Source organism: Patella vulgata, chromosome 2, assembly GCF_932274485.2.
Source record: "Patella vulgata chromosome 2, xgPatVulg1.2, whole genome shotgun sequence".
NCBI classification, from domain to species: domain Eukaryota; kingdom Metazoa; phylum Mollusca; class Gastropoda; family Patellidae; genus Patella; species Patella vulgata.
The window spans coordinates 86,842,615-86,868,184 of record NC_065880.2 but is presented as its reverse complement, the minus strand read 5'-3'; the positions used below and the strand labels follow the sequence as shown (position 1 = coordinate 86,868,184).

At 39.6% G+C, this 25,570-nt stretch overlaps 1 protein-coding gene across 1 annotated transcript in view; it reads right to left on the bottom strand.

The window, feature by feature from the left end:
• Positions 1 to 4,643: 4,643 nt before the first annotated feature.
• Positions 4,644 to 25,570, bottom strand: part of LOC126812147 (voltage-dependent calcium channel gamma-5 subunit) — a 46,892-nt gene continuing 25,965 nt past the window's right edge. The window contains exons 2-4 of the mRNA XM_050538416.2: positions 24,811 to 24,900; positions 16,549 to 16,683; positions 4,644 to 5,851 (exon numbers count right to left, since the gene is read on the bottom strand). Of these exons, the coding sequence (XP_050394373.1) occupies positions 5,547 to 5,851; positions 16,549 to 16,683; positions 24,811 to 24,900 (530 nt within the window). The 3' untranslated portion in view covers positions 4,644 to 5,546. The remainder of the gene's footprint in view (positions 5,852 to 16,548; positions 16,684 to 24,810; positions 24,901 to 25,570) is intronic.

Here is a 25,570-nt window from a genome sequence, read left to right as displayed (position 1 = left end):
GGGGACCTAGAGAAAATCCACGAGGTTGGACAGGCGACCCTACTCCTTGTCACAACCGGGGAATCAAAACCACGCCAGTTGACTCAATGACAGACCTTATAGTGCAGCGCGTACACACGCTAACCATTCGGCCATATTCATTAACAACTACAGGGTCTTCTCTGATAGGTATTTAGTAATTGAACATATTAACACGTACAATAGCCGTTTGAATGGGACGAAAACCCGAGGTCCTGTGTACACATTGGGGTGCACGTAAAAGATCCATTGGCAGTTAGAAATCGATGTAAAAGTAGGGTAACGCCGCTGTCCGGAAAATAATTCCCTATGACGTATGCCCGTGTTCATTAGCCTAGTCGGAGCCGAACAGTAGGACGTTAAACCCCATTTCATTATTAACACAAGGTACAATGTTATGGATGCACACAGACTGAGTTTAATAACATGCGACGTTTCGACGTGGATACTCTCGTCTGTATCAAGCAAATGATACAGGTAATGTGAGTAGTAGACAAATATATACAGAATATGCAACATAAATAACAATCGCTAGAATTAAACTGTACGTTGCGTGTCGGTTTGGAATCTTGTCGACAGTCGCATACGGAAGGAATCTGTATTTGATGGGGTAGGGTCGCCTGTCCAACCTCGTAGGTTTTCTCCGGGGCCTCCGGTTTTTCTCCCACTGTTAAAGACCCCTACGCGCAAGTGAATTATGTAAATAAAATTAAACCATATGTTAGTCCCGAAATGACTTAGTTTGTGTCGAGTGGACGTTAAACCCCATTCCTCTCTCTCTCTCTCTCTCTCTCTGTTTGATGGGCAAATTTACATATAGTTTTTGGACCAGAATTACATGGCCGGTTTGGAATATTATCGACATATCATCATAGAGCTTTTGGACCAGGGGCCTGGAATGTTGTCGATATAATTTTTATAGAGCTTTTGGACCAGGATTAATACCAAGTTTTTATTTACCCCCCTTTTGATGCTTTTATTCATCCCTCCTGAGATGTTATCTATTAATCAATCCAAGTCGTTTATTTATTCCTTCTTTGATACGGGGGTGGGGGTGGGTGGATAGCCGAATGGTTAGCACGTGCGCGCTGTATCATAAGGTCTGTCATTGAGTCATTCGAATCCCCGGCTGTACATGACAAGGAATAAGGTCGCATGTCCAACCTCGTGGGTTTTCTTCGGGTGCTCCGGTTTCCTCCCACTGCTAAAGACCCCTACGCGCAAGCGAATTATTATTAGTCCCGAATTGACCTAGTTTGTGTCGAGTCGACGTTAACCCCCCCCCCCCTCTCTCTCTCTCTCTCTCTTTGATACCGACTGCCAATCCATCCAAGTCCCCTGTCTGTCTCCTTGACGATAGGAAGGTGGGAGAAATGAAGTAGAAATTTCTTCATAATTCTTCAAAAGTATGCTTTTGATATTTTCAGAACGGCAATACTGTCCTTGATAGATATTAATCATCTACCAATACCCCATCCATGTTTCAATTGATTCGTAAATACACCACCAAACCCTAAACAAGGCCGAATAAACCTGGGCAGGACAAATCAATGGGCGGGGCGTTGGGTGGTGGTGGTGGTGTCTGATAGATATTAATCATCTACCCCACTACCCCATTCATGGCCCTTATTCACGAAAACTTAAACTAAGATAAAATCGAAATTTTAAGAAATACTGCGATTCGATTGGCTAACCAGTAAAATCAATTTGCATATATGCAATTTGCATATTGGTCAGCCAATCGAATTGCAGTATTTAAAATTTCGATTTTATTGTAGGGGTCCACAACAAAACCAACAAAATGAACAAGACAATGATTTATTTTTTTACATAATTCTGATGTCTTTATTTTGGAAAAATAATTTCCAATAAAATTTACAATAAATTCGACTAATGTCACAAAGGACTGATGCAGTCTCCGAACTCTTATCTACTTAGTCTCTATCATCCAGACAAATATTCTACGAATTTTAGTTTGGATGCGTTGTCAACATTTGGGATTAACCTGTCTTTTATATTATCATAAACAAAGTCTAATGGAGTTGACTAGCCCTTAAAACAAATGTTGGCGCCATTTCAGAAAACCCATTTGATTGCACTGACAGTTCAATATCTAACACTCTTATTTTTTTATCTTAAAATTTCTCTCTTGATGAGCCATATCTATGTTTTTTTTAATTAATTTTAATTCTAATTGACTTGGCCAATGATACTGGATAATCAACCACATAAATAAAAAAAAGCCCCAACAAACTCCCGGTTAGGCATGGGCAATGGAACTTTTCGTCAAACATCGAAAATAGTTATTAAAAAAAGAAACAACAAGACCAATTCTGTTTAAAAACGAAAACAGAACTAAAGTAAAGAATCGCCTCTATAGGGTATACATTTCTTATGTTTAGTTTCATAACTAAACAGACAAAACGATATAATGATGTTTATATATATATACTCTTCAAAAAAAAGTAAGGGATATTCACAAACAATACAAAATTGCGGAAATGCACTGCTGTTTTTATTAGAGGTAACCAGTGTATGTTAATAACAGGCCAATTGTCTACACATGAACATAAACAGTTCATATTGGCAGCTTATCTGACGGCCCCATTTCACTCGCAAAGAGATACACTGTCAAAAGTGAAAAGGACGTTTTTGATTTTTGTCTTAATAATGAGTAATTGCTCCACCAGTCCTCAGACATTCAGCAATTCGTCGTGGCATCCTCCTAATCAACCATCCAATCACGATTTGGGACAATCTGTCCCACTCCCCGTGCAGTGCCACGTCCAATTCTTGAAGTTTTGTCGGTTGACGTTGACGTCGACGAACACGTCTGCCGATCAAATTAAACGTAACACACTAAAGCAAAGATACGCTAAGCAGTAAATCTTATTGAACCGATAGGAAAGCAAACATGGACAGGATAAACCAGCAAGCGGCAGTTTTCAAATTTGACAGTGAACCCCTCCCACGTGTATGGCACTATTGCGTATCGCACACACAGCTCAGTGGTTCTGTTGGGGCGATAAGTTCTTCATATGTGAACATACTCTCAAAGCATGTCAGGCGTCCATGACTATTTATCATATCACAACCTGCATAGGTATTTGCATTTCAATATCCCATCCTTTTTTTTTGAAGAATATATTACAATTGTTTTTCTAAATGCCAACCATGTACAACTGTGGAATAGGAATTGGGATTAATGACATCTATAGTAGGATGAGTGGGGTTTACAGAAAGATGAACGAGGTTTACAACAAGATGACTGGTTTACAATCACCTGACCGAAGTTAACTGTAAGATTAGCGAGGTTTACCATAAGATGAATAAGGTTTGCCATAAGATGATTGGTTGAATAAGGTTTGTAATAAGATGACTGGGATGCATGGGGTTTATAATCAGATGGATAGGGTTTACAATAAGATGACTGGGATGCATGAGGTTTATAATCAGATGGATAGGGTTTACAATAAGATGACTGGGTTGAATGAGCTTTACAATTATATGACTGACTGGGTTTACAATCAGATGACACGGATGGGTGAGGTTTATAATCACATGACAGAGATGGATGGGGTTTACAATCAGATGATTGGGATGCATGAGGCCTATAATAAGATGACTGGGATGGATAAGGTGGGTGAGGTTTATAATCATATGACTAAGATGACTTGGGTTTACAATCATATGACTGGGGCGGGTGAGGTTTATAATCATATGAATGGGATGCATGAGGTCCATTTTTACTAGCCACGTTTTACTATTTTTGTTCTTGTGGGATCTTGAATTTCTAATCGAAATTCTTCCTTTATCAAAAATAAATCAGATGAAATAATAAAATAAATTATATATCATTAATATCTCCACGGTAATGGATTTCTCTTGGATTCAACGCGCTATACACGTGACATAATATCAACTAATATTACAACATCTAGACGTTGCCGACACGTGCACGATAGCGGCAATCAGAGGTTGTGACACAGACACACTCAAATCAAACATGGCGACCTCCAGTCATTTGAAACACGCACCACTCGACCCGACACCAGTCATCGATAATGATACCACGTCATTAGTTACATGCACCACTCGACTCGACACCAGTCACCAATAACGATACTACGTCATTTGTTACATGCATCACTCGACCACTCACCGATGATGATATGCACCACTTGACCCGACACCAGTCACCGATGATGATACTACGTCATTTGTTACACGCACCACTCGACCCGACGCCACTCACTGGTTACCTTTGATGATACATACACTTTATTACAGATCGCATTCGATCGGACACTAGTCACTTGTTACCGATGATGATATTACGTCATTTGTTACGAGCAGCGTTCGACTAGATACTAGTCACGCAATTGTTACCGATAATGATACTACACCATTTTTACAGGCAGCTTTCGACCCGACACCACTCACTGTTTAGAGATGATCGTTTGTTGCAGGTTCGACCAGATACAATTTACTTGTATACCGATGATGATACATCATTTGTTATAGGCAGCGTTTGACCGGATACAATTTACGTGTTATCGATGATGATACGACACTATGTGTTACAGGCAGCGCTCGACTGGACACTCGTTCTTTGTTACCGATGATGATACGATACTATGTGTTTCAGGCAGCGTTCGACTGGAAACTCGTCCTTTGTTACCGATGATGATTCGACATCATTTGTTATAGGCAGCGTTCGACCAGGCATCGGCGAATGGCTATCGATGATAATATGACACCATTTGTTACAGGTAGCGTTCGACTGGACACTCGTCCTTTGTTATCGATAATCATACTACATCATTGGTTACAAGCAGGCATCTGTGAGTGGTTACCGATGATGACACTCACCATTTGTTTCAGACAGCGTTCGATCATGCATCGGTAACTGGCTACCGATGATGATACTTACACCATATGTTACAGCCGGCGTTTGACCAGAGATCAGTGACTGGTTACCGATTATGACACTGTGTAATTTCATTCTGCCATTCTCGAGATCCTGTCAGTTATACGATACGCGTATTTCGTCGTGGGCCTATCTATATCAGAAGCTACGACAATAATATGATCGCACCACGAAGTAAGCTATAGTTTTTGGAATGACTAATGGCTTAAATCAATTCCCAGCATCATAATTACTTCCGGGTAAAGCACGATCTCATTAAAAAGACCGTCGTGAACACCTGTCGCCACATAAACTAATGACAAAATCAATCTGAAAAAATAAAATACGAAACTAAATATTGTGCAATGCATCCTCCAACAATAGCCCAATTTAGTCATCTCGATGAAATACAAACACGATTCCAACGCATTACTCGGTCCCTTTTTTCTGATTTAGCACATGTCATTACTACATTAAATATAAAGCACTTGAGGCATTAAGGATATTAAAATCACATTTAGCTAAAAATCATCATGAATCAATTCCAGCTTTTTGGTGGTAAAATCGTGAACGGATTTACTAGCTCTGTTTGTTTGTGTTTTTATTTGTCTTTAGCTGATCATATAATCAATGTTTGGTGACAATCGGAATAATAATTCCTTCTCGAGAAACGTCTTGTTCGTATTTTTAGATGTAAACCAGGCACCAGTTTTTCTAAGTCGTCAATCTTCATATGTCTTTGGAGAAATAAAGTGACACAAACAACGGCTGCCATTTCCGAGGTAATGAAAGCGATTCCTGCCGTGTAGAACGACCAACCGTAATTATACACAAAAGTTTGTTCCGCTCTTTTACTGGATCTATAACCGACTTCGTCGTTAATGGCGGAGATGTATAGCACTATCCCCACTGCTAGAGATAAACCTGAAACAAACGACAGAAAGTAGTTTTAAAGTTATATTAATCATGTAATGTGTAGCTTAGGTTAGTCCTTAAATTGAGAGTGAGCGGTGGGTGGAGAAGATAAGAGGGATGGGGGAGAGATGACAGGTGATGCCAGAGTTGTAAGAGTGTGAGAGATGTTACTTTTTTTCAAATTTGTGTCTGCACGATGACCGTCTTTCTCAATGGCCGTCATTTTCCAAGATCGCTGCCATTTCCGGCTTTTCTTTCACATTATTTAACCACAGGATCAATTATGACGATTTTGATACGTATTTCTATTCTGTGAGTCACTGGAAAGTCGAATTATCAACTGCAGAGGCTTTTTACTATTTTGCTTGAATACACTATTTTGCCTATAACGTTTTTTAGGACTTCGAATTCTGTCTTATGGTTTGGATTTTTAGTACTTGGTTTTATTTTAGTTAAAACAACTGATGTGAAAACATATAAAAACACAGGGTTATGTCATCTATATGAAGCTGTGGTAGTTACTAGGCTATAATATCGGCTTCCACGAAGGATGATATCGAACGGGAAACGATATTTCCTGTGGGAGGAAACTGGAGTACTCGCAGTCAACCCTCGAGGTTAAGAAGGCGTCTCTGTCTCCAAGAGGTGAAAGACCAGTTTGAGCTCGAAGCGCGACACAGTATACCACTTGACCAAAGTACTACCTGTCCTATTATGTCTAGATACTCAACAAACCACCATGCATAATAATCTATCTAGCTTTTTTCATTCATGTTATTTTTAGTGTAAGGCTTACATAAAGCTCTAAAATCGAATTTCATTTGGTTAAAAATGTATTGTTGGACTCAAAAACCTATCGAATAGGAGGATTTGGAGTCATGTCATTGCACAAATGATATTTTGTGGCAACCATCTTGAAAATGGTCGCCATCGTGGAGTTTGGAATGGTTAACGGAAGGGCTGCAACCGCATTGATGGAATCCCTTGATACATGTATATGCATTTACCTGCTACATCCAGTGGTATTAAAATGTGGTTTAACGTCCACTCGACACAATCTAGGTTATTTCGGGATTAACATAGCGCGTAGGGGTCGTCAGCAGTGAGAGAAAACCGGAGAACCCGGAGAAATCCCACGAGGTTGGACAGGACAGACGATCCTACTTCTTGCCACGTACAATCTAGGAATCGAAACCACGTCACCTGACTCAGTGACAGACCTTCTGATCCAAAGCGCACGCCCTAGACCATTCGGCCACTCTGCACCCGTCTAATAGCCCGGTGGGGGATTGGATGGCCGAATTGTTAGCACGTGCGCGCTGTATCATAAGGTCTATCACTGAGTCAACTGGTGGGGCGTCGATTCCCCGGTTGTACGTGACAAGGAGTAGGGTCGCATGTCCAACCTCGTGAGTTTTCTCCGGGTCCTCCCACTGCTAAAGACACCTACGCGCAAGCGAATTATTGAAATAAAATTGAACCATGCGTTGGTCCCGAAATGACCTAGTTTGTGTCGACTGGACGTTAAGCCCCATTTCCCTCCCTCTCTCTAATAGCGCGATATATCTTTCAAAATATTCTAAATTTAAGATGGTGTTTAATTTGAAAAAAATAAAACTCATTACGTTTCACCAAGAAAACGTATTAGCAGCTTGTCTAACATATCCTCCCTGTAGGCTACATAATCAATTATTGTTGAACGTTTACAAACGACATTCATAACAAGGCGTTAAATATGTTTCCCTTAAAAGGGAGGGGGGTTGGATGGCTGAATGGTAAGCGTATGCGCTGTATAATAAAGTCTGTCATTGAGTCGACTGGCGTGGTTTCGAATCCCCGGTTGTACGTGACAAGGAGTAGGGTCGCCTGTCCGACCTCGTGGGTTTTCTCCGGGTCCTCCGGTTTCCTCCCACTGCTAAAAACCCCTACGCGCAAGCGAATTATTGAAATAAAATTAAACCATATGTTAGTCCCGAAATGACCTAGTTTGTGTTGAGTGGACGTTAAACCCCATTTCTCTCTCTCTCTCCTTAATGGTGAGTCGCAGTGACTCAGTGAGTAGGATGTTGTCTCGCTAACCTGTTAGATCCCTGTGAGAAAGCTCATTGGGATTTTCCTGCGTGGTTTCCGCTTGTCAGTGACAGGCTATAGTCGTTCCAATGAGACGACTAACCGAGGTCCAGTGTACAGATTGGCGCGTACGAAAAAGAACCCTTGGCACTTAGAATTCGATATAAGAGCTCCCGTCAAAAGGCAAAACCTAGTAATTCACTTTTGTTTTGTTTTTTATCAAAATTGAGTTAGGACCAAATTTGTAGTTACTAGGGTATGTGCTTCCTGTTGTTGTACTAGATATTCCAATCTTTTGATTTTGTAAGCAGTTACACCCATGACACAACCTAGCAACTTCCTTCATTTGCCTAGTATACCACAGCAAAACCTAGTAACTCAATAGTCAAATCAATGGATGAGCTGGGGTTTAATTTTCATTCATTACGTTTTTCTTTGTTTTCTCAAAATAGGAAAAAAGTGAGTTACTAGGTTTTGCCTTTTAACGGGAGATGAGTAGGTCGTTGGCGCCGTTATCCGGGCAAAATTTCCCTCATCGCACATTTTCTGACATATGTCCGTCTTCATTAGCCCAGTCGAGACAGAGAGGTAGGACGTTAAACTCCATTTTCATTTCATTTTCACGTTTTCCTTAATATCGCGTGACTGATGAATGGAATGTGCCTAGTCGACTCCAGATCTAAAGACCAATGGAAAGCGTTAATACAGAAAATTCCGCGAAATCTGTTGAAATGCTTTGATTACCCAGACGTTTGATTGAGTGTCCAATCAAAGTCAAAGATAATATAATGCTGACGTCATAAGCTCAGAACATGTTTTATTCAAACTTGTTCTTAGATGTTTGTAAGTCGACCAACAGAAAAAACGTAACGAATAAAGCACCCCGTGTTGATTGGAATGAATACCGTCTTAAACATGTTTCCGTTTTTATCGCTAGACCGAACGTTTAAAGACTAGAATAAGATCGATATTATTTGATGTGCGATCGACTGTGCAGTTTTGCACATGTTAAGAATCTAGACGATAAAAATCTCTTTGCAAATAGGCAAGTAATAAATCACAATATAATTGAAGCGAAAGCAAATTAAGTCAACTTTTATCTTTGAAAACATCATGAGAATTAATTTCTCTCTGAAAGTATATTATGTAATTTTAATATCAGATATATCTTCTGTTTGATAACCATGTTATTAAATGAAATGAGGTTTAACGTCCTACTGTTCTTATCCAACTGGGCTAATGAAGATCGGTATACGTCATACAGTGCGCTACGAGGGAAATGAAAAATGAAATGAAAAGGAGATTAACGCACTGCTCCGCTCGGACTAGGCTAATAAAGACTGGCATACTGTGTGCTACTAGTTGTGGAATATGTCTAGCCTCGTTCTTTCTGGTCACCTGTGTTACAAATGACACTGAAACGCAATATGGTACACGATTCGTGTACCAATGGTAAAATATTCATTTTATTTTAAATATTGGATATCAGAAGTCTACCTTTTCCGATAAGATAACAACATCAATGTTGATTTGAATTGACAAATAATTCGTGTTTTCAACGTGTAAGACTTTATGATATTGAGTTAGAGACTTAGCTACTTTAAACTGGATTGAAATCTATAATATCCGTTTTAATATAATTCACAGACTGATACAAACGGTAGTTGCAACTAAACATATTTTGTAAGCCAAATTGGTCGATATTATTACGGAAGCGTATAGTGATCATGCAAAATTTTGTTGAAGACCTTAAGATCCTGTAGTCCTGTGATGCTTCCTCGAGATACCAATTTAAGGTTCTCGAAATCCCCTGAGTTATTCCCCTCTTTATGGAAACCTTGTTAACAAAATAGTGGCCTATCGACTTTTTGTACTCCGCAAACTTATGTTCCGGAATCCTTGTTAACAGATTTTTTTTTCAAATATGGGAAGATGAACTATATTGATATTCAGTGTTCTGCGACATTCTGTTCCTTACTACACTCAGCCCTACTCTCCGAAGGCCTTCATAACACCATAGAAGCTACACTTTTTAAAGTACTTATTTCATATATGATGTGAAACATTGGAGTCTTGAGAGGTGGATGAACTCATTGCTCAACTCTCCATTTTCCGAGGGGGGTTGGATGGCTGAATGGTTAACGTGCGCGCTGTATCATAAAGTCTGTCATTGAGTCGACTGGCGTTGTTTCGAATCCCCGGTTGTACGTGACAAGGAGTAGGGTCGCCTGTCCAACCTCGTGGGTTTTCTCCGGGTCCTCCGGTTTCCTCCCACTGCTAAAGACCCCTATGCGCAAGCGAATTATTGAAATAAAATTAAATCATATTATGTTAGTCCCGAAATGACCTAGTTTGTGTCGAGTGGACGTGAAACCCCATTTCTCTCTCTCTTTCTCTCTCCATTTTCCGAAAACCTTCTTAACGCGAAAGAGACTTACGTTTTTAATGGATTTTCGATACGCAGTGTTCCGCAGCAAGGATGAACCCTGTTGATTTTCAGTAATGTAAGATTTTCTGTTACAGAGATATATTATTTGCCCGGAAAAGCTTGTGAACACGATAGAGATTAGCTTTCTTGAAGGGTACTAGTAAATCCTTATTATATTTTGTCAACAGCCAAGCTGTCCTTTCGTATAATCTTCTTTCGAAACATAGCCGCTGTGTTGACGTATTTCCACCCTTTACCTGGATACCTTTCAAATATGGTGTGAAGCATTTAGGTCATGAGCGGAGGAACCCTATTGATGTTTAGTGTTCCACGGGATTCTTTTTAAAGCTTTCTTGCCACTAGATTATGAACCTTATTCATTTGCAGCGTTCCCTGGTTATTCTTCTTTTCCCGTAAAACTTGTGAACGCCCGCGGGCCAAGGGACAATAAAGCCAATCGATTTTCATTGTCCCACGATTTTCAGTTCTGGATTTATTGTTATTCCAATGCTCTCATACATAATTATACATCTGACACCCGAAAGGTACAACGCCTTTGAATGCGAAACTCAAAGCAGTCTTATTTTCGCGGTATCAAAGAAAGCTGTAATTCAAAATCGCCGCGTCAAGTCCCTAGATTTATTTATTTTTTTAAAATATGGTCTGAAAACCATGCAAAAAATGACATTTTGAATAAAACGTCGCCCACACATTAAATTGACATTTAACAAGCAAGTTTGCAATTGAAAGCTTTACTTCAAAGCTATTGTTAACGCGGTAGTTTCAAATTTGATGTGAAGCATTGGGGCCATAAGACTGTGAACTCATCGATTTTAATTATTTTCTGTCGGTTTTGAATATTATTTGTCCATCAATTTTACAATTTTTTTCAAACCATGGATACAATTTCTTTTCAGTTTTGTTGTGAAGCAATTGGATTGTCGCTATCGATTTTCATCAGTGTTTGTCTGTTCGTCTGTCCATCTGGCCTGGAGGTCGGGTGTTCGATCCCAGCATTAGCCGAGAAAGTTCATCTGGATTTTCCGGCGTGGGTTCCCCTTGTCAGTGATGCAGGACGGAGGGCCTGACAAGGAAAGCTGTCTAGTCGTTCGGTTGGGACGAAAAACCGAGGTCCCGTGTACACATTGGCGTGCACGTAAAAGATCCCTTGGCAGTTGGAATTCGATATAAGAGTAGGCCGTAGTGCCGCTGTCCGGGCAAAATTTCCCTCATAGCACACTGTATGGCGTATGCCCGTCTTCATTAGCCCAGGTTAGGAGCAGAACAGTAGGACGTTAAACTTAATTTCATTTCATTTTATTTCTGTCCATCTGTCATCTACCCAATCTGATTAAAATACAGATCTATATTTCGTTTCGTTTTTTTTTATACTTTCGATGGCCTACAAAACATGAAGATCTGACAAGTTGTACTCAAAAGTCGTGTCAGACATTGATTAATCAATCAGCGTTGACGTTTCTAGTGGTTTACCCACAGTTCCGTGCTTGGCACGCCAAGAAGTCTCCGTAACAAGCCGTTTAATTGGCTTCCGAAAGATCGGAAAAATATCAAATAAAGAACTATATGATAATTACAGTCATTGGCATGCACTGTTCTATTCGTTCTGCCTACTCATCGTCGAAGTGTTGTCTTATGTGACCAGATGGAAAGGTCAGGAAGTAAAAATGAAACGAAATGAAATAAAATGAAATGAAATGGGGTTTAACGTCTCACTGTTCGTTTCAGACTGGGATAGTGAAGACGAGCCGACGGACGGACGGGGGCGACGACAATATACGATCTCATTTCAATGCGAGCGCTTCAAAATAAAATGAAACGGGGATTAACGTCCTACTGTACTGCTCCAACTGGGCTAATGAAGACAACAATGAAGTAGAATCTCATTCAATTATTTTCTTTTCAAGACGGGCCTCTCCCTTTTTTGCCCCTCCCCCACGCCAAATTATCCAGAACATATGTCATATTTGGTATTTTAAGGATCATACGTATTTACAAGCGGTGGCTCAGTGAGTAAGACGCTGGCTCGTAAACCAAGGGGTATCGGTTTCGGCCGAGAAAGTTCCTTGGATTTTCAGGCGCGGTTTCTCCTTGTCAGTGCTGAAGGACGGGGTTCTGGCAAGATATTGTCTAGTTGTTCGGTTTGGACGGAAAATCGAGGCACTGTGTACACATTGGTGGGCACATAAACGAACTCTTGACAGCTGAAACATTTGATGCAGATAAGTTGAACGTTAAACCCCATGCCATTACTCAGAAGCAAATCTACCCGTAAAATGAAATCATCAAATGGACACTGTGAAGGTTCATTACAATCTGACTGATTTGTTAGGACGTCAACCTACTTCACAAATTAGTTTAATCAAAATGGTGTCGACATACTAACGACCTTCCATGGGTTTTCTTCCGGTAGTTATAAGTTCAAATTAACAACCTTACTACAAATTAATTAGCAATATACAATATAATAGGAGGGTGGGGGCACGGTAACTCATTAAACAGGAAGTGGCAGGTTCGATCCTAATAACCGGACAAATCGCCCAGACCGACGAAAATGACCTAAAGATATATATATGTACATACTATGTCCCTATGTCTAAATGTTCGTCCAAATTCTTGCCTGTTTTGTCAAATGTCCGTATTGCGTGTATGTCTGTAAATGTCTATGCTTGTCTATAAGTTCGTCCATATTTATGTCTGTTTTGTCACAAATTCGTCTGTTTATCAATGTCAATGATCGTCTCTAATGGCACTTCTTTATTTTTTGCTCCTGTTATCTCATGTCTCGTCCTGTTATCTATTGTCTTCTGTAGATATATATAAAAACCTAATTATCCTTTTATTCCACTAATCACATTGTAAATATTTCACTATGTATATATTACATGTAATTGTCTGCGATATTACCTCGATGGAAGTGGACGTTAAATAAAGCTATTTCACACTCGCCCACAGCAGCTCAATCGTCCGGGCAGTCAACAAAAGCTGTCGCATATTTTTACTTTTTTCGGTAATGAAACATTTATAATACACTAAAATCTGTTTAAGAGCAACAACTCATGAAGTAATTATCAGAAAACCATTAGAATTTGTTTAGTTTTTATAAAGTTCTGCCCCTTGCTAACGTTTTGTATACAAAACTTTTAATATCATGGATTTAGCTGTTCAAGTCATAAAAACTCATTGAAAATCAATATACTTGCTCGTTTCAAGATCTTAAACGTTGTGTATCAATCTGAAGGCAATCGGATGATAACTTAAATTTAGCCTTTAGAGCGTCACAAAGTGATCAAGGGCCATAACTTTGACAGTAATTATCGGAAATAGTTGAAAATCAATAGGATTCTTCGTCTCATGACCTTAAACACAGTGTATCAATTTAAGGTCAATCGGATATTAATTCTGGTCTCTAGGGCGTCAACAAAATTTCTTGAAGTGATCAAGGGCCATAACTCTGGCAGTAATTATTGGAAATCGTTGAAAATCAATAGGCTTTTTCGTCTCATGACCTTAAACCTTTAAATTTAAAGTCAATTTGATATTAACTTTGACCTCTAAAGCGTCCACAAGATTTTTTAAAGTGATCAAGGGCCATAACTCTGACAGTAATTATCGGCAATCGCTAAAAATCAATAGGCTTCGTCGTCTCATAACCTCAAACACTGTGCATAAATTTAAAGTCAATCGGATATTAACCTTAGCCTCTAGAGCTTCCACAAGATTTTAAAAAGTGACCAAGGGCCATAACTCTGGCAGTAATTATCGGAAATCACTGAAAATCAATAGGCTTTTTCGTCTCAAGACCTTAAACACTGTGTATAAATTAAAAGTCAATCAGATATTAATTTTAGCCTCTAGAGCGTCCACAATGCCGGACCGACGGACGGACGGACAGGGGCGACGACAATATACGACCACATTTCAATGTGGGCGTATAAAAATTGATATACATTGTCCGGCAATGATACAGTACCCCTGAGAACACTTCTCGCCCCCCCCCCCCGGTTGCTCCGAGCTAGTTACGGCCCTGGATGAGACAAAATCAACTCTGCGCCCAAGCTTTCCCCCATAGAGCTCTGCACGGAATATATATGTATCTTCATTAGCCCGGTCGATGCAGAGGAGTAGGATGTTAAAGCACATTTCATTTGAGTCGCTGATTCGAACATCTGATATTACTCCTATAAATTTGGATAGTTTTCAGATAGTTATCAAACAACTTCTTTGTATTACGAGTAGTTGGCCGATTCATTGGTATTTGTCGGCGTGGTTCCCTCTTGTCAGTAGTGCAGAAAGGAGGGCTAGACATGGAAGGCTCTCTAGTCGTTCGGATGGGACGAAAAATCCAGGTTCCGTGTACACATAAGCGTCTATGTAAAATGTCTCTTGGCAGTTGGAACAGTTTGACAGAACAGTATAGACGTTAAGCCCTATTTCATTTCATTTTGTTAGTCTTAAAAAAAAAAGAATTTCATGCAAAAAGATATAAACAATTTTATAGTATTGGTAATAGCCAAGGTCTCCCGAGAGTAATAAAATCGTCTTAAATGTAAAAAGTATCAATAAAAAGATCGACTCGGTTTCACAAATTAAATTAAACTGTTTATAACAGACATAAAATAAAACATTGTTTTGATTAAACGATATCGTATTAAATTTATGTAGCCGCAGTTCCTCTAGAATATAAGAGAGAGAGAGAGAGAGAGGGAGAGAGAGATGGTGTTTAATGTCCAGTCGACACAAACTAGGTCATTCGGAACTAGCATATGGTTCAATATTATTTCAATAATTCGCTTGCGCGTAAGGTCTTTAGCAGTGGGAGAAAACCGGAGGACCCGGAGAAAACATACGCCTGACATAAACCGTGTCTATGACCATGTATAAGACAATTACCAGGATATATTAAACATACACCTTCTCTGTGACCACGCACGACACTTATGAACTTGCTATATCTATCTGTCCTGTAAGGTCACTACCCAGGGGCGGATCCAGGAATTTTTGCAGGAGGGGATTTGCCAGGTTCATAAGAAAAAGTATCGCCCCCCCCCCACCTTCCTCGGCTTTACATTTTTTGAGAAATATATATACATGGTCTCTATAGTCATTTTGGCGTATATTACATACACATTGAGCTTTTTAAACAGAGAAATCCAACATCGTGTTTGACGTCAATTTTTATTATGAATTAATACGATGACATTGTGATTCAATTTTATTGATGCAAAGCATAATTTTGATATCACATATGTCTATATCATTATCTCGCGCTTTGAGTGCCCATCCCGTCGCACCATCTGACGATAAAGGATAAAGCATAATTATGACACTTTTGTTTTACAAATTATTTATGTAGCTGATCTCCCCTCTGGATCCGCGCCTGCTACCGTATAGCTCAGCGAGTGTGGCGCTAGATCGCTATCCAGGATGTCTAGGGTTCGATCCCGGTTTTGGAAGGGGAAGTTTCTCCATGCCAGTGGTGCAAGGCGGTGGGACTGACAAGGGGCAGTGTGTAGTAACTCGGATGGGAAGAAACACCGATGTCCCGTGTACACTTCATCGTGTGCGGAAAAGAGCTCTCGACATTTGGAATTCGATGGTATTTACGGAAACGCCGCTGTCCGAACACACTGGGGGTTTTGGATGGCCGAATGGTTAGCACGTACGCGCTGTATCATAAAGTCTGTCATTGAGTCAACTGGCGTGGTTTCGATTCCTCGGTTGTACGTGACAAGGAGTAGGGTCGCCTGTCCAACCTCGTGGGTTTTCTGCGGGTCCCCCGGTTTCCTCCCACTGCTAAAGACCCTACGCGCAAGCGAATTGTTGAAATAAAATTGAACCATGTATTAGTCCCGAAATGACCTAGCTTGTGTCGAGTGGACGTTAAACCCCATTTCTCTCTCTCTCCCGAACACACTGCATGGCTGTCTCTGTTATCGTTGCGCCTTTACCTCATGAATATTCAACAACACCTTTTGAGAGAGAAGGGCCAAGAGAGAGAGAGAGATTGAGAGAGAGAGAGAGAGAGACAGAGAGAGAGAGAGATGGATTACTGAGATGAGACTTAGATGCTTTAATAAATCAAACGCAAACTCAGTCAAGGCACATACCCCACCCCCCACCCCCACCACACACACACACACACACACACACACCCATGATGCCAAGTAAATATGGCGGTGCATATTACCTGATAATATATATAATGATGCTGCTATTAATGTTTTCCGGTCACCATGGATACTTCCAATAGAATGAAGAATAACAGCGACCATACATAGTATTAAAGCACTCACTGGTAACGGTGCAGCAACACGAATCGCTCCTGAAAAAAAAACCAACCCACCAAACATTAAATCATTAAAATTAAACAGAAAATAGATTAACTGACAGAAACACGAATCACGAGTGAAAAACAAATATTAAATCATTTAAAAAAAACACACTAACTGACAGAAACACGATTCACAAGTTAAAAACGGTTTAAATTATAGGGTCCATGTGACATCACATATATCAGTTGTCCTATTATAAACATTAAACAACATGGAAATAGGGTTCAATGGCCTACCTATCGGCATAGACTGGTGTAACTGATCCATACGGACACGAGGATAAAATGAAATGGGGTTTAACGTCCTACTCTTTTTAAACTGACTGGGGTATTTGGTCCACACGGACACGGAAAAAAAATGAAATGGGGATTAACATCCAATTTTTCTGCACCGACTGGGGTATTTGGTCCACACGGACACGGACAAAAAGGAAATGGGGTTTAGCGTCCCACTTTTCTACATCGACTGTCGACTGGAATAATTGTTCCACGCGGACATGGGGGATAAAATGAAATGGTCTTTCATGACACGTCAACACAACCGGACTATAATTTAATACTAAAATAAAATGAGATAAATGGGGTTTAACGTCCTACTGATCTGCGCCATCCAGCCTAATGATGACGGGCATCATTCTGCACACAGAGATCCATCTACGTCAGTCTTCGAGAATAGATCTCTGCTCTAAATGACCACTATATTCAAAATCTGTCATACACACAATAACTTTTTCAATTATATTAAATGGAAGCAGAATAAATTCAACAAATTCTCGAAGTATACTTAGTGTTTACGACTAAAATCGTCGATTTACAAAATGTCGGTGAACTAGCTTAGTGTCTGTTCTCAAGGGGAGCTAACTGTAGACGGACGGACAGCCTAAGTTTAGTATGGACGGGAAAATGCCATGTTACTCTACATCAAATTAGAACTGTCATGATTTATTTTACGAGGAAGTAGATGGACTTATAGATGCCCTTTACTAGCAAGCTCGCATCGACATCCCTACCCCATCCCCCAAATTTCCCTCATATGCTCGTCTACATTAGCCTAGTCGGAGCAGGGCCCTGTTTCTCGAAATCTTAACTAAAGATAAAATCCCAATTTTAGTAGATACTTCAATTTTGATTGGCTAAGCACTAAAATCAATCTAATATTATCCAATCAAATTACTAAAATTTGAATTTTATCTTAGTTAAAATTTCGTGAAACAGCCCCCAGAACAGTAATACGTTAAACCTCGTTTCATTTCGTTTCTTAAATACAGCGTAATGTCGACTACATTAAAATTCCATTATTTCAACATTTTACAGTTTCGCTACAAAACTTCAATATTTTATTGATATTTTAAAGGCAGGGCAGATTTTAAGATTGAACATAATCGATAAGACCACAAATCATTTCGATCTAAAAAAAATTACGTCAAAATCAATCAATAGCTGTATTGGTTTTTATCGATTTTACATTTTTCTTGTTCCTTACTAATAATTCTGAAAAAATAAAATAATAATAATCCTCTACAAGACAGTCTGTTCCTCCTAAAGAATTTTTTTTTTTTAGTGTTAAAAATAGCTTTTCGTTAAAGAAAATACATTATACACACATTATGCAAGAGTTAAATTTGTTAATTGCAGGTCTTTTTTTAGGCCTGAAAGTTATCTAAATTAATAATTAGACATTAATTAACTTATCTAGACCATAATCAACTCTCGATAGCATCGCTAGCCTCCGATATTTACTGGATTAGAACCCGGTATGCTGCTTCGGATTAAATCAAGACTAGGTTTTTATCGTACCTACTTAAGTAATGATAGCTAGATTCTCGGTTCAGCAAATTCCCTTTACATCATCTAGTTTTTAATTATTATAATGAAAAACTACCAGCTCTTTATCTAATCTCCCATAATGTATCTTTAATATCCGAAGATATACATCCAGGAAATACAGCTAGATTATGATATATATCAGCATGTAGTAACAATGGGTATATTTATATTATTTTATACATATTATTATCTACCGTACTACCATTACACCAGCAATCAATTAAGTCACTTCTGTTTGGCACAGATAATCAGGCTACAACTAATAACATCTTTAAAATAGTACATGAATACTTATCGATGTCATCAGACACTTGATCAATATCTGATTTTATTTATAGAACAATTATTTTAATCATGTTATAAAACAGCACTTCCTCTTTTTTTATTTGTTATAAATAATGTGTATATAATTTATTCAATTTATATGATTTTCACCATTATTTTATAGTATGTACATAGCAGATCTGTTTATTATATGTTTTATATTCCCAATCTAATTAAAATATAGATCTATATTTCGTTTCGTTTTTTATACTTTCGATGGCTTACACTACATGTAGATCTAACAAGTTATAGTGGGAGTTCACGTTCTATGACGTCAGGTACCAAGCAAGCGTCATTTGACCCGATTACGTCAGTCTTCGATTAACCAATTAGCGACCGCTTTGTTTTGATTTCTATTGCCGCTAATGTCTACCCACAGTTCCGCGCAAAAAAAGGTCAAACGCTCGATTCGACAGACCATTTGATTGGCAAATAACAACGCTTCCAGATCCAAGTGTAGTAAAGACAAGTAAAATCGAAAGTTTGAACTATAAAAACGAAAGGAAATAGGATCTGTGTTTTAATCCGATTGTTATATTCCATGTATGAGGAGAGGGGTAATATAGGCTATGCCTGTTCACTGACCCCTTTTCATAAATTTGAAATAAAATATTGTTTACAAAAACTACGTACTATCTAATTCAAACTTGTTGTGGGGTTGGGGTGGGGTGCGTATTATTAACTAAAACATGCATATACCAATGTTTTTAACCTTTGAACTGTAGTATGCGAAAGAATCAGCCTCAAATAACACACTATTTATGGAATAACAATTACTATGGTTTATTTCATTGCGACGTTTCAACAAGATTTCACAAGTAGTTGTTGAAACGTCCCAGTGAAATAAACCATTGTAATCGTTATTCCATAAATAGTGTGTTATTTGATTATGTTCTAATTACTAAATGCCATTCAAAGAAAATAAAACTGGACTATTGGTGGTTCAAATTGTATATTTATTAATTTTTGTAGTTTTTTTTCCTATGCACCATACTAATATACGGGAAATATTTTTTGGGGCTTAATTTATATTTTTGTTTTGTTTATTTGAATGGTTAGCATGTGCGCGCTATATCAAAAGGTCTGTCAACTGGCGTGGTTTCGAGTCCCCGGTTGTACGTGACAAGGAGTGGGGTCGCCTATCCAGCCTCGTGAGTTTTCTCCGGATCCTCCGGTTTCCTCTCACTACTAAAGACCCCTACGCGCAAGCGAATTATTGAAACAAAATTAAACCATATGTTAGTCCTGAAATGACCTAGTTTGTGTCGAGTGGACGTTAAACCCAATCTCTCTCTCTCTCTCTCTCTCTCTTAAGGGTTGGTAGTGTACTAAGACAACATGTAAATACAATGAAACTATTCGAGGTTCAATTCAACTGTTTACTCTGGAGGCAATCAGCGGATATCATTAACGTGGAAATGGACAGTTTATATCCTAGGATTAGGACAGTAACAACTCTTGTTTTCAATTTCCCGATGTTCTTTGATAATGACCCCGAGGCGTTCGACCATATCAAGCGGTTAATGACGTGTGTGGAACAGACAATGATTTCACGTTAAAGGGCCAGGATCTCTTGTGTTTGAATGAATTAACGAAATCTGGTTTGATGTCCTACTTTTCGGCACCCACCGGAATAATGAAAAAAAAAATGAATGAACTGAATTGGGGTATAACGTCCTACTGTTCTTCCCCGACTAGGATAATAAAGACGAGCATGCGCAATACAGTGTGCTATGAGGGCGATTTTACCCGAATAGTGGCACTACGGCCTACTCTTAAACCGAATCCCAACTGTCTAAGGGACTTCGTTTTTTTTATTCTATCCATACGACAACGCGCTCTATCTATCAGAGAGAGAGAGAGAGAGAGAAGAAAGAGAGATATTACATCCTCTCGACTTAAACTAGGCCATTTCGGGACTAACATGTGGTTCAATGTCATTTCAATAATTCGCTTGCACATAGTTATCTTTAGCAGTAGGATGAAGCTTCGGGAACCGGGGAAACCACACGACGTTGGGCAGGCGATCCTACTCCTTGTCACATAAAAGCGGGGAATCGAAACCACTCCACCTGAGACCAAGTGGCGCATGGAGGATATCAAACTTGTAAATACCCCTTGGCAGTTGGAATTCGATATAAGAGTAGGCCGTAGAGCCGGTGTCCGGTTAAAATTACACTGATTAGCACACTGTACGGTGTGGGCCCGTCTTCATTAGCCCAGCCGGAACAGAACAGTATGACGTTAAACCCAATTTCATTTCATTTCCACTTATCTCTTTTTTTTGTTCAACTTGTGTTCAGCGTCAGCTCTCATTTAGCCGTTACAACGATGAATTTTATTGGGAAAAAAGGTTTTAGCCAGTCACAGCGACTCGGATAATCGACCAGTTAGCGGTAAGAATAATATAATATATATAAATAAAGATCTAATTTGACATTTCTGACTGCAACCCAAATTAATTTGGCTCAATGGGTAAGACACAGACTCGCGAACCTGGAGGTCAAGGGTTAGGAATGAATAGTTAGTGTGTTTTCCCTTTGTTATTGGCACGGGGAGGAGGACCTGGCACAGAACATCATCTAGTCATTAGGATGGAACGAGAATACACCCCGTGTACACATTGGCGTGCACGTAAAAGAATCCTTCACAGTTGAAATTTAATTGCTGTCTAGGACAAATTAATCTCATATCAAACTGTATATAGTGTATCCCAGACTTGATTATCCCGGTTGGTGGAGAAACATAAAACTCAATTTCACTCATTCAGCCATATAGCCTATACCCGACTTAATTATCCTGGTCGGCGGAGAAACGTAAAACTCAATTCCACTCATTCCGCCATTGTAAACCAAATTTGGGGGGGACGGAATGGTGAGCGTGTGGGCGTTGTATCATAAGGTCTGTCATTGAGTCAACTGCGTGGTTTCGATTCCCCGGTTGTACGTGACAAGGACTAGGGTCGCCTGTCCAACCTCGTGGGTTTGCTCCTGCTTCCTCCCACTGCTAAAGACCCCTACGCACAAACGAATTATTGAATAAAGTTGACCATCCGTTAGTCCCGAAATGGACTAGTTTGTGTCGAGTGGACGTTAAACCCACCTCTCTCCCACCCTCTCTCTCTCTTTCCCTCTCTCAAACCAAATACATATCAGCGTCCCTTTAAAAAAAACAACATGGCCGTCCACGACATCATGTAGACCCTGTCAGATTTTCTTTATTAGATTATAAGAATTTGTCTTCAATCACCATTTTAACGATGCATTGATGATGTTCCCTCAGGATTCCATCTAATGTTACATTAGCTATTATTGATAATATAAGAATGTTATTGCAAAGATAATTTCATAAAATATTCTTTAAATCCAATACGCTTGTTTTTATGAGTTCATGGGGATGTCAAACCCCCGCTGGCGCATTCGGGATCGGGAGCCACGGTGGCTCAGTAAGTGTGTGAGAGAGAGAGAGAGAGTTTAACACAAACCGAGTCATTTCGGGGCTCACATATGGTTCAATTTTATGTCAATAATTCGCTTGTGCGTAGGGGTCCTCAGCAGTCGGAGGAAACCGGAGGACCCGGAGAAAACTCTCGTGGTTGGACAGGCGACCCTACTCCTTGCCACGTACAACCGGGGATTCGAAACCACGCCAGTCGACTCAATGACAGACTTTATGATACAGCGCGCGCACGCTAACCATTCGCCATCCAACCCCCCAGAGAGAGAGAGAGAGAGAGAGAGAGAGAGAGAGAGAGGGCTTAACACAAACCAGGTCATTTCGGGGCTAACATATGGTTCAATTTTATGTCAATAATTCGCTTGTGCGTAGGGGTCCTCAGCAGTCGGAGGAAACCGGAGGACCCGGAGAAAACTCTCGAGGTTGGACAGGCGAGCCTACTCCTTGTCACGCACAACCGAGGAATCGAAACCATTCGGCTATCCAACCACCCTCATTGAGTAAGACATTGGCTAGCTAACCTGGAGGTTTAGTGTTGGTTCCTGTGTTGGACGAGTAATTAAGTTCATCGGGTTTTTTCCGGCGTGGTTCCCCCATGTCAGTGGTGCAAGACAGGGAGCCTGGCAAGAGAGAGTGTGTAGTCGTTCAGATGGGACGAAAACCCGAGATCCCGTGTACACATTGGTGTGCACGTAAAAGATCCATTGGAATGTTTGAATTCGATATTAGAGTAGGCCGTGTCGCTGTCTAGGCAGAATCTCGCTCATAGCAAAGTGTATGACGTATGCCCTTGTTCATTAGCTCAGTCGGAGCAGAACAGTAGGACGTTAAACCCCATTTCAATTGAATACATCAATTCTATATATCATCTGGAGATAACATTTGAATATATCATTTAAATATATCATTTGAATATATCAATGTTACTATGGACAAAGTAAAAATACTACCGTTTAATTCAGTTTAGCTTAATGAAAATTCCTAGCGCATATTTCCTGGAGGTACGATTTACATGAAGTATAGAAGAATTTATATAATAATTGGTTCCTTTTTAATTGAAGCTAATTACTATTAGTATTCTGTGCGAAGGTATTTTCAATAGAATTTATTACACGAACAGATCCAGTGAGCTAGAATTAATCCCTTTCTTCTGCGTCAACGGAATAAGACCATTAATTATACAAGAAAATTCCATGTTTTATGTGTACAATGAAGTTGCTGATTCTGACACTTCAGATCTTTTAGAAGATGTCTCTATTGGACTCAACTCATTAGATGAGGTCCATGGTAATTAATTCATTAATTTGTCCTGAAATCTACAGGGGTATCAATAACCAATTAATCAATAGACACTGAAACTCTATTTTCAACACGTGAATTAATTGATCTTAATTTAATTAGTCTATCCTGACCGTTCTTGTTTTCTCATGAGCGTTCCAAACATGCATTATATTGAATATTGCATGAGTGATTCCTTGGGGTGCATAACTACCTAAAATAGAGAGAAAGAGAGAGCGAGAGAGAAAGAGAGAGAGACATGGGGTTTAACATCCACTCGACACAAACACAAAAAAGGCCATTTCGGGAATAACGCATGGTTCAACTTTATTTCAGTAATTCGCTTGCGCGTAGGAGGGAGAGAGAGAGAGAGAGAGAGAGAGAGAGAGAGAGAGGTTTAACGTCCACACAAACTAGGTGATTTCGGTACTAACATATGGTTCAATTATATTTCAATATATTTTACCCTAATTTCAAATCAGTTATATTTGGCGAAATACGCAAGAAGTCTCAATCGAATGGCAATCTCTAGCGTTTAGTTATTTCGATCTACACCGATAGTATTTATTGTGCATGCTCTCCAGATAAGAATATGGCATCACCGTTTGACATGACTTGTGGAATATGTCTAGCCTCGTTCTTCGAGTCCCGTGTAACAAATGGCGCTGAAACGCATTATTGTACATGATTCGTGTACCGATGGTAAAATGTTTATTTTGTCTTAAATATTGGATATCAGAAGCCCATCTCTTCCCGGTAAGATCACAACATCAATGTTGATTTAAATTGACAAATAATTTGTGTTTTAGATGTCAAAGACTGGATGATATTGAGTTCGAGACTTAGCTACTTTAAATATACTTAATCGACGTTTCTGTCAACAAAAACAAATTCACAAAATAGAAGAAACACTCTAGATTCGAAATACCGAGATTTCGGAGGACATTTCGAAAAAGTGAGAAAATAGACGAAAACCGTATTCGTTTTGCAATTATGATTATCTCGCGTGGTACGCGTATCCAATAGGCTGGCGAATGGAATACGGGTGACGTCAGTACATAAACTGATGACGTATTCGTTTTCGCTCTCGTGGCTTCCACAACCTCTCTAGTGTCATCGCTGTCCTAGTAGTAGTAGTAGTGTATAGTAGTCATGGAATCGTAGTGGTGGTATGGGTAGCCATGGTAGTCGTAGTAGTCGCCATAGCCGTAGTGATAGCAGTAATCAACTTACCTACAATAGTCATACATGTTGGAGCGCCCTCTAAACGTCCATTTCCTTCCTGTGTATAATCTATGGCCATACAATGATCAGGCTCCTGACCTGAAACAAACAATCATATAATATGAAATGAAATGAAATGGCCTTTAACGTCCTACTGTTCTGCTCCTATACTGGGCTAATGAAGACGGGCATACGCCATACAGTGTGCTATGAGGGAAATTTTGCCCGGTCAGAGGCACTATGGCCTACTTTTATATTGAATTCCAACTGTCAAGGGATCTTTTACGTGCACGCCAATGTGCACACGGAACCTCGGTTTTTCGTCCCATCCGAACGACTAGACAGCTGTCCTTGTCAGGCCCTCCGTCCTGCATCTTTGACAAGGAGGTACCACGCCGGAAAATCTGGATGAACCTTTTCGGCCAATGCAGGGATCGAACACCCGAACTCCAGGCTAGCGAGCAAGCGTCTTACCCACTTAGCCACCGTGAACCCCAATCATATAATATAGTAGTAGTTTATTAACGTCTCACCGGTTATAAATACATCACAATCATAAATTATAATATATACTAAGTATTAAAAAAACTGTCATTCATTAGGAGACGATAAGCATAGTAAAATACACATAACAAAAAACACACCTACAACAGAAATTCTAAAATTAATATCCATACTACGATAAAAATAAGAACCCATTCACGAACATGGATATAAAGTTTGCCTCCGTCTTTTTAAAATATCGCAGCAGGTTTTGCCACTCAACTTA